At 54.1% G+C, this 13,224-nt stretch overlaps 4 protein-coding genes across 4 annotated transcripts; 1 reads left to right on the top strand and 3 right to left on the bottom strand.

The window, feature by feature from the left end:
- Window positions 1-488: 488 nt before the first annotated feature.
- On the bottom strand, window positions 489-2,431 carry GCG54_00004841 (MFS glucose transporter mfs1; the record flags this gene model as incomplete). Its single annotated transcript, XM_045404883.1, has 7 exons — window positions 489-677; window positions 746-1,204; window positions 1,276-1,553; window positions 1,606-1,863; window positions 1,914-2,017; window positions 2,072-2,197; window positions 2,256-2,431. 7 exons carry the CDS (start codon window positions 2,429-2,431, stop codon window positions 489-491), a joined length of 1,590 nt encoding a protein of 529 aa, XP_045262826.1.
- A 4,227-nt stretch (window positions 2,432-6,658) lies between these two features.
- On the bottom strand, window positions 6,659-8,323 carry GCG54_00004840 (40S ribosomal protein S28; the record flags this gene model as incomplete). Its single annotated transcript, XM_045404882.1, has 5 exons — window positions 6,659-6,769; window positions 6,815-7,100; window positions 7,951-7,981; window positions 8,074-8,157; window positions 8,263-8,323. The coding sequence occupies 5 exons, from the start codon at window positions 8,321-8,323 to the stop codon at window positions 6,659-6,661; spliced, it is 573 nt and encodes a 190-aa protein (XP_045262825.1).
- Window positions 8,324-8,878: 555 nt separating this feature from the next.
- GCG54_00004839 (uncharacterized protein) lies at window positions 8,879-10,275 on the bottom strand (the record flags this gene model as incomplete). Its single annotated transcript, XM_045404881.1, has 3 exons — window positions 8,879-10,066; window positions 10,116-10,175; window positions 10,237-10,275. 3 exons carry the CDS (start codon window positions 10,273-10,275, stop codon window positions 8,879-8,881), a joined length of 1,287 nt encoding a protein of 428 aa, XP_045262824.1.
- A 676-nt stretch (window positions 10,276-10,951) lies between these two features.
- Window positions 10,952-12,726, top strand: GCG54_00004838 (uncharacterized protein; the record flags this gene model as incomplete). Its single annotated transcript, XM_045404880.1, has 2 exons — window positions 10,952-11,654; window positions 11,705-12,726. 2 exons carry the CDS (start codon window positions 10,952-10,954, stop codon window positions 12,724-12,726), a joined length of 1,725 nt encoding a protein of 574 aa, XP_045262823.1.
- Window positions 12,727-13,224: the final 498 nt, after the last annotated feature.

Below are 13,224 nucleotides of genomic sequence, written 5' to 3'. Positions count from 1 at the left end.
TAAGGTGCAAAACATCGTCAGTGACGTCGGTTGGAACGACGTTCTGTTTTGACCTTGTCGCCACAACAGCAGCATGGCGTGATCTTGGATGACCGACTTGGAGCATCATGACCAATTGAAGAGTGTATGAAAGCCCACACGCAGGGTTGGCGCCTAGGAATGAGGCTGGGATGAGCTGCGTTCTCAGCGCCTTGGCGACGCGGCATAAATACGCCCAGAGATGCTTGTTTTGACTTTTTCTTCCGTTTTGGCTGGTTGGTAAGTTGATTCTCTAAGAAAAGATAGATGCCTGGAGAAACAGTGTGCCACAGAAAGTTCTTTAGACGAGAATTCTTTCTCTGTATTATGTCGTAATTATATGTGTGTGTCGCATGACTCTGAACATTTATCGTAGAGGGGGGGTATCTGCATGCTCATATATGCTCTTCCATCTAAACAGGATGCTCCGAAATGGTGGGTCAGGGCCCAAACAAGACTTCGCACATATTCTAACCGCGCTTGTGCTCAAACTCCTCGGCCTCGTGGCCGATCTTGACCTCCTGCTCGACCTGGGCAAGGTCGAGGTCCGCGACCTCGGCGTCGGGGCCGTCGATGACCTTGACGAGTTCCTCGAGGGTGGGGCCCTTAGTCTCGACGTAGAAGAGGTAGACGAAGGTGAGCTCGAGGAAGATCCAGCACTGTGGGAAACGGTGTTAGTCAAGTTTCTTCTCTTCGGGAGGTTGCACGTTGCAGGGCGGTGACTCACAGTGTAGATGAGGTACAGCTTCCAGGTGTGGCCTTCAAAGTGGTCAAAGGCAACGGGGTTGGCGTAGTTGTTGAGGGTGAGGGCAGCCTGGACGACGAGGTTGACGAGCATGAGACCCTTGGCACGCAGCTTGTAGGGCAGGATCTCGATGGAGTAACCGATGAGGAGACCGGACCAGGCGAAGGCGTAGAAGAAGCCGAAGAGCCAGATGAAGAAGATCATGGCGTAGTTGGAACCGGGGGAGCCGTGCTCCTCGTACAGACCGGAGCAGAGAGTCCAGAAGACGAATGTCATGAACATACCGCCGGTCGAGGCGAGGAAGATGGGACGGCGACCGAACTTGTCGACCTGCAGGGCCAGGGTGATGGAGACGATCAGAGAGAGACCGGTCTGGCCAGCGGAGAGACCGAGCTTAGCCGTGGCGCTCTCGATACCAGCGTTGCCGTAGAGGATAGAGGTCTAGGGGACAAGAGTTAGTCATCAAGGCTCGGCAACGGGAAACAAGGACTTTTATCGTCACGAAAACTTACGTAGTTGGAAATGATGGCATTGCCGGACCATTGCGAGAACAGACCGAGAGAGATCAAGACCATGAGACGGTACTTATTACCGGCGGTGCGCAGGAAGTCAAGGTAGCTGCTGCTCTCCTTGGCGGCCATTTCGCGCTTGATGGTGTCGCGAATCTCGCGGAACTCGAACTGGACCGTGGGGTGCTCGGTGTTACCATTGGCGTGGTACTTGCCGAGGATCTGCAAGGCCTCATCGTGGCGGTCCCTGGAAATGAGGAATCTGGGAGACTCGGGAACCCCTTTGTTCGCGTTAGCTATGGATGAGACTATCGGTCACTTGGTTCGACCTACAGAGGATGAAGATGAGCTGGACGACGGAGGGAACAGCCTGGCCAAGAGCCGGGATGCGCCATGACCATTCATTGCCGAGAAACTCGGTACCGAAAGACAGCCAGGCGACGATCAGAGCTCCGACGTTCCAGAGACAGTTGTAGACAGTCGTGAGTCTGGCGCGATGTTGAGGATGGCAAAGTTCGGCGAGCAACATGGGCGACGCGATCTGGGCGAATGAGTTACCGAAACCAAGGAGGGCACGACCACCCATGAACACTTGGAAAGGTCAGCTATTGTGTCGGGGCGCGGCTTTCGTGCATACTCACTGCCCATGTTCTGGCAAGCGCCCTGGAGAGCAGCTCCAGCGACCATGATGATGCATCCAATCACAATGGGGATCTTGCGGCCGAATCTGTCTGCGATAATGGGGCTTTTCTTTCGATCAGTATGTAAATCGAGGCCGCCGGTGCGCCGAAGAGCTTACACTGCGGGCATGGAAGCCAAACTGCCGATTTGGTAAAGAGCAGCAAGAAGACCAAGCTCGCCACCCTTGGGGTGGCTAAAGAACTCCTGCCATGAGTCAAAGTTCTGGACGGAGTTGAAGAACATTCTGCATTGAAAAAGTATTAGCAAGTCGCTTGGAGGACGTGGGTGTCGACGAGACGTACCCATCGTAACCGGTGGTGGCTGAGGCAACGCAGAGCACGAAGGCGTAGAAGTACAGCTTGCGCAGACCAGGGTCTTTCATCCAGTTGACCTTCTCAAAGTCGGGTGCCTCTTCCTGAGCCTGAACGACAGCCTCGCTCTTGGGCTTTTTTTGCGTGAGACCCTTGAAGAACCCCATTGTGACAATGGCTCAAAGGCGTCGAGTTGAAATTGTGTGGTGTTTTTGTGTTTGTTGCGCGTTTCTGCCGGCGCGGAGACCAAGAACCAGAGCAGTCTCCGTTGTGTTGGGCCTGGGGATGACTGGAGAGGGACAGCGAACGGAGGTGAGACGATCTACGACGCGGGGTCTCCAGGTCTAATATATGGATCCGGGGATCATAAGACGAACATAGGGAGGTGAAGAAAGCCTGGCTGCTACAGTGCGAGCTCTTCTTACGGAGTGTCGGTCCGCAACAGGGTCCCAGGTCTCTAGATGGCCTTCATTGGGGCGTCAGGCGGGAACCACTTGATCGGGATCCTTTGCTCGAAGGCCTAGTCGGACCTCGACCGCCCCCAATCAGCTGTCATGATCAAGCTACTCGAGAATCTCCTCGAGCACGAGCAGCCTGCAGCCAAGGTACTAGCCCATGTTAACCGGGGGTGGGAGACCGATGTGAGCGGCGGCAGGGGATTGCCACTTTCATCCGGCAAAAGTCGATAAGAGGACGTTTCAAGGCAAAGCTTCCTTGCCAAGTGAGACCCTCCGCATTGCGCAAAATGCTAGTCAAGACATTGTTCCCGTGCTGGAGGAAACGCCTTCTCCAAAAACTTGGGGCCGTCCGAACGGGTGAATGCGAATGGGACACCAGTGCCCCCAAAGTTTTGCAGTTGCATTTTGCCGGGCGTGTTGGAGTGGACACTGGCGTCCACTAGACAAGGACAAGACTAGATGGAAAAAAGGTGTGCGCGTTCCACTTGCTGAACGTTCCCCTTGGGGTCCCGTGGAGAAGACCATTCGAAGTGGAGGCGACAAGGAAGTGTCGTCCCGGTGGAGGTTGTGACGGTCTCGCCCGTTGGCTTGTTCGTTGTTCCCGAGAGCAGACGGTTTGCCCTTAGGCTGGACGGTCATTGGACTTGTAGCCGTCCGAAAACATGCCGCTTCATTCGGCAGTCTTGTACCATTGACATTGACGGTTGAATATCCGGACGAAAGACTTCGAAGACTATGTCGCCGGCTCCGTGCCCCAGAGATACCCCGGTAAACGCCTTGTAAAGCGGGAGGTAAAAGACGGGAAGGATAGGAATCGTAAAATTAGGCGAGTTTGGGGTTGACTAGCAACTGGTTGACCGCTGCGGGGAACATAACGCCGAGGGACGGTAGGCCACTAGACCATTTGTGCATCGACCGACAATGGTGACTCGAGAAGAAATCTGGCATCACCCCCCGTGACTCATATTGGATGTGTTTCCCCATTTCGTCTTTTCACCGTTGCTGCTGCCTTCTCTGGGAGATGTGATAAAATACACATCCGACAGAATCCAGGTCCTCGATCATTTGCGTCTTCCCTGACGGTTTGCGCCGAAGACGTTCTTTTGGCCCGTGTGAGTAGAGGTGTGATATCGAGGTGAGCGAATGCATAATCATTGGCAATTCTACAGCAGTTTAGTGCTCATCTCGTGTACCGTACTTTAGCAGCGTGCTGAAAGTTGGTAGGCCGAAAGTGAAAACATGTCCGTACCGCTGATGCTACTTTGTGTCGAGGAGACCCCTGCTCAAGGAAAGTTCCCTCGGTAAAGTATTCCCCCGTACTAATAGCCTGATGCCTTTTAGCACGCCTACACAGGAACAATATCTGCAGAGTGCCGGGCAACAATTTCGTGCCGAAGGCTTCTCGAATACGGCACGCGCTCAAGTTCGTATCGTATGAAGGCCCAGTAGCCCGTGTCATATCGCAGATTGTGGTAGTATGCTGTGGTAAGCACCAGAGAGTGAGCTGAGCAACCGTGGCGACAAAGACTCGGTTACCAGGCCTCGTAACTCCCTCGGCCGACTCTCGCTGGCTTCTTGCAGGGCTTACTGAGGTTGACCCGCATTCCCCAAATCCCCATGGTCGAAAATGGGTGGATTAGGCGTGTGGATGCGTGGATGTGTGGAGTGGTGGCTACAGCACGCTCGTCACCACTGAGATTGTCAGTCGATCCATGAAGTCGCGGACCAGCCCGACTCTGCATACCATCCCGTGCTGTGACTTGCGCAAAGTCGTAGCAAAGCCTGATACGAAATCCCTCAACATACTCTCCACTGGGTTCGATGTGCGTCAATAGGTATCGTGTTTCGAAGAAAGCGTTCACGTGGTCGTTAGTCGGCGCGTGGGCACACTGTTGGTGGAGACTCCCAGTGCCAGACTGGCCAGTGCCGTCGACAACCGCACGACACTCGTCCAGCAGCTCGCCTGCCCATCGGCTCGAATCTGCTGTTCGAATGGTATTGAACCCACAATAACAGACGTGGGGAGCATTTCGTGGAGCTCCATCAAGACGGTGGTATTTGTGCCGGGTTGAGGTTAGGCACAGAGAGGTTGGAGGCGTGAAGTTGGAGAAAACCATGCGCCGCCGCCGCACATGGATGTTTACATCCAGGGTACCACGACTCTCACCTGCGCCACCCATGACATTTGGCGTATTTTGCCATTTAGCCTGATTTAGGCTAAAATGACAACCCGGTAGTGGCTTTCCCTGTATCGGAGATCGCGCAGTGTCAAGATATCGAATTGCAGAGCCGTCTTGGGAGTGTGAACCAACACAGCTGACTACCAGATTCTGGTCATGGTTAGATGTCGAGTTCATGCTCCGTGTGAGAAACACTGGCTTCCATAAGGTCCGATCATTGCGGTCCAGGATTCCTCTGGTCAGCCGACACGGGGGATGGCCCGAGAATGATGCCCCAGACGGACGGATCCGGGGCCGTCTTCGACATCTCGGGTAGCGGCACTCTTCGTCTTGGGTCAACCAGCTTCCATTGCTGACGGGATGTCAGGTCATCAGACCCAAATAGCAATCAGCAACGAACGACGGCTCTCAGGCCCGTCCGGCTTCTCAGAGACCAGCGGAAGGACCGATCTGCTGCGCGCATTGCATGTGCCATTTCTGTGAAACGCGCAAATCTCGAGACGTCGTTGAGTTGCGGCTGCTGCCTCCGACCAGGGGTTATTTATCCATATATTGCCGGCATGTCGCCGCTTCAGAGGATTCCGCGAAGGGCCGAGAGTGTGCTGGCAGATCGCCGAATCCGTGATCTTGGGACCAATTGCTTATATTGCCTCCCGCACACGGCGTTTCTTGGTGGGCAACAGTTCCAGGAATGGAATGACATCTGGAACGCGAGCCAATGGCCGTACCTGCATGTCTTGGGGTGGGCCGCTGCCGTGCCGGTGCGGCTTTGACTGGGCGTGATGATGGCTGACAATTGTGATGATCATCGGAATGTGTCTGGCCGCCTTGCCGCCGTTGTAGCATCAAGCAAAAGATGTTCCTGGCGCCTTCTGCATGTGTGAAGGATGCAGCTGTTCCGGATTCCGAAGCATGTCATTTGAAATCCCATCAAAGTTGATGGGGGCCACTGCAAACAGAGGTTTGTCTGAAGGCAGACTGACAAGAGTCTGGTGGTTTGGAGTTCGGTTGGTCGACGCACGGACTCCAATTCGCCAGTTGTTTCCCCGCACGAACCCCAGCTCATCCGACGCAGCACTCACAGTCGCATGTTCACCAAACTCACTTCCCCAGCTGTATTCCGGGTCTTCAGTTTATTGCTGCATTATTCGTGATATTTTGGCACGACAGCGAAAATGAGCGACCGCAGGCTTAGTGCTCATAGGCCCACTGACTTGGAGATCATGCTGGCCAGGCAGAACTTCACGGCCAAAGAAGCCACAGATGAGCATTTCTTCCGGTGTTGGCAACACCAGGACTGCAAGGGCTGCCTTGCGGAGGACCGCTGCAGTTGGTGCCCAATGGTTGGTTTCCTCCATCTCATCACATCTCTCCAAGGACGATCGCTTATCATGAACACCGGTCAGACGTCCGCATGTGTCCCGAATCCTTATGCAATCCCTTTGCTTGCGCCCGCATGGAATGAGGACGTTTGCCCACATTGGGCGGAGCGATGGGAGCTTCGGACAAGACCACTTGGTTGCCAGGTCTCAACCATCACCAGCCTAACGTCCATCATCTCGATAGTGTCCACGCTGGTCGTGGTCTTGTTGGTAACACTCATGTTCGTCACGATTCGCTGGGCGAGGCGTCGGAGCGTAAAGGAACCCGGATGGTGGAGGGTTTGGCAATACGACTGGAGGCGTATCGTAACGCGGCGACAGGACACCGGGGAGCAAGACCCTTTACTTGGGCAAGATTACAGTACGAGGTCAAATCAAGGCCCTTGAGGGTGAGCACCACCAAATGTGGTGCTGTCTGTACCCGTAGCAACTTGGGAGAATTGAACCATGGATGAACTGGATTCAAATCGTCGCCGAGCGCCATTCTACAATTCATTCAACCACCGCGCACAATTTCAGCCGGAGCTGACGGGCGGGATGATGGCTACTTCATCTCCAGCCTGGATGTCTGGCCCACCCCCATCTTCTGGTCCGGGAATGTCGACGTACTCCAAGTTCACCGTGACCAAACACGACTCCAAAACCTTTCCTTTGATCCCACAGTATCTCTCTTCGAGAATGTCGAAAAGCTTCTTCAGTGGCAGTGGAGCGGGGAAAGCCTCATACTGTTTTGACGTGAAGGAGCTGGCACTGGCGAAGAACAACACATTGAAGTGGTCCTTGGGTGGCGTTGTCGCCGCGCTCATGGTGTCGCTGCTGTCTGGGAGTATCTAGGGTCTTTTTTTCCATGTTAGCCTTGGCCCATTTGCTTGAGAGAGCACAAAAAGGGTGAGGATAATGATTGGTGTCAGAGATCTTGGTGATAATGGTAGAACATCAATGGAGTTCAGGTAATACATGCTAATTTTGTTGCATCATTCCAATGTGACGACATTTGCAAGAAAAAGTCGACTTACCGATCAGCGATGAACCCGTGTCGCGGGCTGAGGAGGGAAGAGAACAGAAGTTGAGATTGGAGGGAGATGGAAAGAAGAAATAGCTGCGAGGAAGCTGAAGTGGGGCATCTGCAGAAAAATTGTACCCCCGTGCCACGTGACCGGAGCCGCACTGCGGTCGGCGACAGATTCCGTTTGGCGGGGCAGACCATCGAAGATGACAGCAGGCGTAATTGCACGTTTTGAGAAGTCCTTCGGGATTTTTGCGGTACGCGGCTGTTGCGCTGTTCGTGTCATTATCAGTGTACTCATAACTCTGCTAGAATGCCATGTCGGCACAGAAGGTGACCCTTGTCCCCAGCTATCCCAAAGAGTGACTCAAGCTTCACCGACCCCTCGCGCGTTTGCAGCCGCATCATAGGTAGGCACACACGGTCGACCGAGCAGAGCGCCTCGCGGCTGGTGGGAGAACCTTGCTGTATTCGTAATGCAGAATCCGTTTTTGACTCCTCTAAACACGAAAGCCGTGAGCCCGAGCTCGGGTGACGAAGCCCTTGCAATGTTCCTGTCCCATCCTCAGAACCAAGATCCGTTCCTCGTAATGTCCATTCACGCGCCGCCGCCGATCGTCGCCGCCTTTTTATCTCAGTCTGCGGGCCTCACGCTCAGACTCGAGCAAGCAGAGAATGTCGTCCTCACGGACTAGATGCCCAATCGTTAGCAACAAGTTCCTGTCTCCTTTCTCGCATGTTGTTCGCTTCTCGGCGGTCGATGCGGGGGCAGTTTCCTCTTACCGGGTCCCTTGACGTTACGGATGATGGAACGGGTCTGGTCGTCCATGAACTCGACGCGGACCTGGGTGACACCACCACGGGAACCTGATATCTGTCAGAAAAAAAACTGCCATAATTTGTCTTTTCATCGGCGCATCGCGAAGTTCGAATTCGGACGGGGGAGCGCATCGATTCGGGAGCTGGGCGTACCGGTGCGGCCAAGGACACGGGTGACCTTGACGAGCTTGACGGGCTGCTTGGTAGAATCCATTTTGACTGCAAGAAAAATATTACGTCAGTCGCGATATTCGAGAGCGTTTCGGCGGTGTCGTTGGCGTTGGCGGACGTACTTTGTGTGTTTGCGCAGGTTCGGTGGTGACTGGGCGGATCGCGGGTGCTGAATGGATTGAGCGTGTACTGAAGATGGCTGCGAACTTTTTTCGTGGTCTGGAGGGTTTTCCAGCCCTTTCGCTTGTGGACAGTGCCAGAGCGTTGGCCGGTGCTGATTGGTTGGTGGGGAACGGTCTTGGCTCACACCGCCTTCCTCCTGAGTCGATTCTGCAGGGGTTGCTACATTAGGAACATGGAGGCTGGCATATCCCCAAGTGACATACATAGTAGCAGGTCGCGATTTGTCTTCAATCAGAGCCTTGCCAGTGCACGAGAAACACAAGTGAAATTCACGATGCGGCTTATCGAGTGCTGTTCCATCATACTATCCCCGATCCATCTCTTCATTGCTTCTCCAAGATGGCTTTCTAATATGCGCAGCTCGACTAAATATGGATTAAAGCAGGGGTATCTTCTGACGGCGCTGGGCCTGTCATTACAACTTTGCAACGCGCCCCTCCAAGTCCTTAACCCAGGCCTCCATTACCTTCATGTTGCCCGCCATGGACGTGCTGCCTTCCTTCATAGCTTCCTCAACCTTCTCCAATCCTTCCTTCCACTGCTTGAGATCAGTAGCCATATCGGTCTGCTGTCTCTCAATTCGTTCAAGCATCTCGCTTGCCGTCGCAGCATCGGAGTGGATAGCCCGAAGGGATCTAAGACGATCCAATAGCGGCGGCAGCAGAGGAGCCAGGCTCTCAATCGTTGGCAGAGTCCCATAAAGTGCGTTGATCTTGGCCACCTGCTCCGGTGCCTGCGCCTCTTCACTAGGCGTACCGCCATTACCCAGCGTCTCTTGTGCAGACTTAGCCCCTTGACGGGCCTTCTCTAGTTCCTGTGCCTCCTGAATGAGAGTACGCACGCGACGACTGATTGTGTCCAGATTGGACGTTGACGCTTGTGACAAAGTAGTAATCTGCTTCTGCAGGCCATCAAGAGTTGGCAGAATTGCCCTGGGCAAGCCGTTGATGTCGACCTCTGGCAGGGCCGAAGAGCCAACTCCAATAGCCTTCTCCAACAGAACAAGACGGCGATCAAAGTCCGCGGCTTTGGCGAGAGCGTGACTCTGTTCGTATGTGGGAGCATATGTGACAGTGTAGGTTGCTGCACTTCCCGCTGCCAATGCATCCTGCGATCCCGCTTGCAATTCCTTGGGCGCTTGCGGCGCAGGTTGCGCGACACCTGTGCTCTTGGTGTGAGGCTCAATGGTCTTGGAAATCTCGTCGAGAACCTTGCTAAGAGAGCCAAGCTTCTCCTCCTGGTCAGCCCCGCCGGCTTGGGCGGCGGCCTCCCTTCGTTTGCCATACTCCTCCCTAGCCTCTTCAACCTCGCGTTGCAGGCGCGCAATCTTTCTCTCTAGGTTATCCTCGTCATCTTCGTCGCTGAGATCGCCAATTTCCTCGGTGCCGTCTTGCAGAAAGCGCTGGCGCCTGGTCGAGGCCTTGTAGGACTTGCGCTTGCCATCGACTCGGTCTGAGAAGTCAACACCGGTTGCGTCGACGCCGGCAGGCAGGAAACGAGACCTCGCTTGGTCTATGCGAAGTCGTGACCGGGAAATGCCGTTTATATCGTCGTCAAGGTCGTCGTCGAATTCGTTGTCGGAATGCGATTGCACCGTTGTTGTCTACCACCACATCAGCCACAAGTCATCTTGGAAGAACGGGCGGACGCACTGGGACCGTGGAAGTGTCGTCTGTCAATTCTGGGGTCTCGTAAACATCTGGTGCTGAGTCCTGGGCGGTGTTAGCATAAACCGCCTTTCGTCCTGCCGTTTGGGTCTTCAGGTGCTCTGACCAGATCTGGCAACGCTGCGTACTTGCGGTTCAGCGCCATGTCGAAAGTTGGGGGTTTGGGCTTGAGTGAGGATTGACAGTCAAGATCACAGGTTGGGGCGCGTCGGCCAAGTCTGGTCGGAAAGTCGATCAGGCAGCTCTGGCGTTTGTTGACAGCTATGATGCACGACGCAGATGAAGTCGTTGAAAGCAGCAGAGCACCCCTGCGCGAGAAGGGGAAGCTGCACCGCTGAGCCGCAGGGGAATTCCACTAAAACTCCCCGTACCTAATGCACGGAGGCGTAAGGTGAAAGTGGCAGGTGGGGTACATCGGCGCCCCGGCAGGCACGCGTCAAGGACGCGACTTCAGCTTTTTCATGAGGGAGCAACACTTGACCCCAAAAGGCATCACTCTTTTTTTGGGTCCTCGGCCGTCATTCAACGTCTCTTTGAACTTCACAACGCTGGACTCAGATCACACCCCGGTCAGACAACTAATTGATGTGATAACTGACTCTCATCACGTATTCCAGCCCTAGGCGTCTGGGACATTTGCCTCCCTGATTTTCCTGGCCAGCAACCGCCCGAAGCAGACGGTCAATTTCGGACGGGAAGGAGCCGCCATCTTGCTGTTCTTACCCGTCTTAGCTCTCGAAGAGCTCGCCCTGGGGCTGACCACGAGTCATCATTCTTGGACTCCTATGCCATCTTGAGTCCTGGGGGGCTCTTTGCTGGAAATGTCACATTTTCCGCCGCCTAGAAGGCGGAGCGGCCTCCCCAGAGATCCTCGGACTCCCGGTTTGCTGAAGACTGTCAACAACAAAAGTCGCGAAAATGTGAAACCTGCGAAAGTCGTCATGCCGGCTGCCGAAATGACGGAAGCCCAAGTCTGCGAACTGCCGCAAGATGACTCAGATGAGGTCAGTGAGCCGGATATGCCATCAGAAAGCGAGGACGAGGTCCCGGGGGACACCCAGGAAGAGAGATCAAGTTCAGAGGGGAAATATCCCAAGGTTGTCCCGAAGCCCACGGACGATCCTGATTCAGACGCAGACTACGCTGCTCGTAAAGAAAAAATCGATGTAAGACAGACATACTTCGGGACGTCAAAATCTGGGCGAGAGCAAGAAAGAAACTTCCGCGCCTCTCAAGAGACCGGCTCAGGGCCGAAGCTCTTTGGTGGCTCCCAAGGCTCCAATTCTCAACCGCGAGGCAGCAAGAGAAGTTCCCCAGATACCGCCTCTCCAGGTCCGGAGTCTAAGAGAGGCCGGACTGGGAGGGTTGACGACGGTAAAGACACTGCCAAACTTATAAAGCTCAGCCAAAATTCAAGCCAACGCAAGGGATACGGAAAGAAAGATAAGAAAGAAATGGAGAAGCTAAGGAGAATGGAGGAGAAGAAGAAGGAGAAGAAGAGGGAGAAGGAGGAGGCCAAGAAAGGTTCGTGTAGCGCCATCGCGACCTGTCGTCACTGCTGATCCTTGTCCCAGCTCGCCAACCAGCACCGGAGGTAAAGATGCCCTCGTTCAAGTCATACGACGATGATCCATTTGAGAAGTTCGACGCCAAGAAATCACCGAAAAGCCTCGTTAACCCCGGGGCATCGTTTCTTTCGTCGCCGCCTGGCAGTCCTCGGAAAACGTTCGTGGCGCATTCGTCCCTCAGCCCCATCAGCTCGCCTCAGCGTAAGATCAAGGCCGAGTTCAAGGATCCTTCTGCTTCATTGCCTGAGCCGCTGCCGAGTTCTGGTACAGCACCGGCACGCCTGCGTGATTTGGTACCAAGCCTCGAGACTGCTCCGAAGATGCTCAAAGATCCGTTCGCAGAACTGCCAGACTCTGATCTTGACGACGATGAGGATGAGAGCCCATCTTATTCACAGCCGTTAGAGACAGTAACACGCTGCCCCATGTGCGGTGATCCTGTCGACAAGAACTTCCTGGATGCCTTCTCAAACGGAGCCCGCCTGCGTATCCACAGGCAGCTTCAGTTCTGCCGGCAGCACAAAAAGAAGTCGGCCGAAGATGCCTGGAAAACACGCGGCTACCCGGATATTGATTGGGTGGAGCTCGGCTGCCGCCTCTCAGACCACTACGACTTCCTGGAGGAAATCATTAAGGGGGGGCGGTCTCACTATGGGGACCGTTTGATTGACACGGTCAAAGAGGGCAAGAACCGCACACTGTTGAAAGCCGAAGGCAGCTTGACACCCGGATACTACGGCCCACGCGGCCTGCGAGCGTTGTCGGAAGACATTATTGCACGTTTCTCATCCATTCTCAGAGAGCGGGCCATCGATGACCGGCTTATATCTTCACGCGGATATTCTAGTTATGTGGAAGCAGTCTTGGTCCCTGAGTTGGCCGTGAAATTAATATGCGAGGATATGAATGTGGAACCCACGGAAGCAAGAAAGATACTCGAGGACAGCAAGGAGATCGGCGACATGATAAATGAAGATATCGGGGACACGGTCGACCAAGTTAGCGACGACGAAAGGGATACGTATTGAGAATTGGCATGGGTTAAAAGGTTGCATAGGTATGATTTTACGCTTCAGAGACAGACTTGTCCTGCGGATAGCATTTTCACAGCGAGGGACTCGCGAATAGCACAGCATGAATACAGATATCATGAAAATTTCAAGCAGCTTCATAAGGCTCCCAATCGCATTCGATACGTGGGAAAAGTGATGTTCAGATTCTTCGTGAGGTATATAGTGGGTATATGGAATAACACTGATCTTGAAATACTCGCTAAAGCGAGGTCTGCCATGACCGATTAGCTGGCGGGTGCATATGATTTAGGCACTGAAGAAACAGCTAGAAAAGAATGACAAGACAGTGGTGGGCGATGACGATGATACTTACCGGCATATGTCCTGTAAAAGCTGATGAAACTGGCTTCTTGAGAAACAGCTTGCGGCTTACCAGAATGATGCTGCGGATTCAAACTCGGCTCGGCCCCAAAGCCATGCTCGCTTCTAGCAAAGTGGCATTGAGAGTCGTAT

This window comes from Colletotrichum gloeosporioides (genome assembly GCF_011800055.1).
Source record: "Colletotrichum gloeosporioides strain Lc1 chromosome Unknown consensus_54, whole genome shotgun sequence".
NCBI classification, from domain to species: Eukaryota; Fungi; Ascomycota; class Sordariomycetes; order Glomerellales; family Glomerellaceae; genus Colletotrichum; species Colletotrichum gloeosporioides.
Note: the sequence above shows the minus strand (reverse complement) of the source record. Positions and strands in the feature narration are given on the sequence as shown.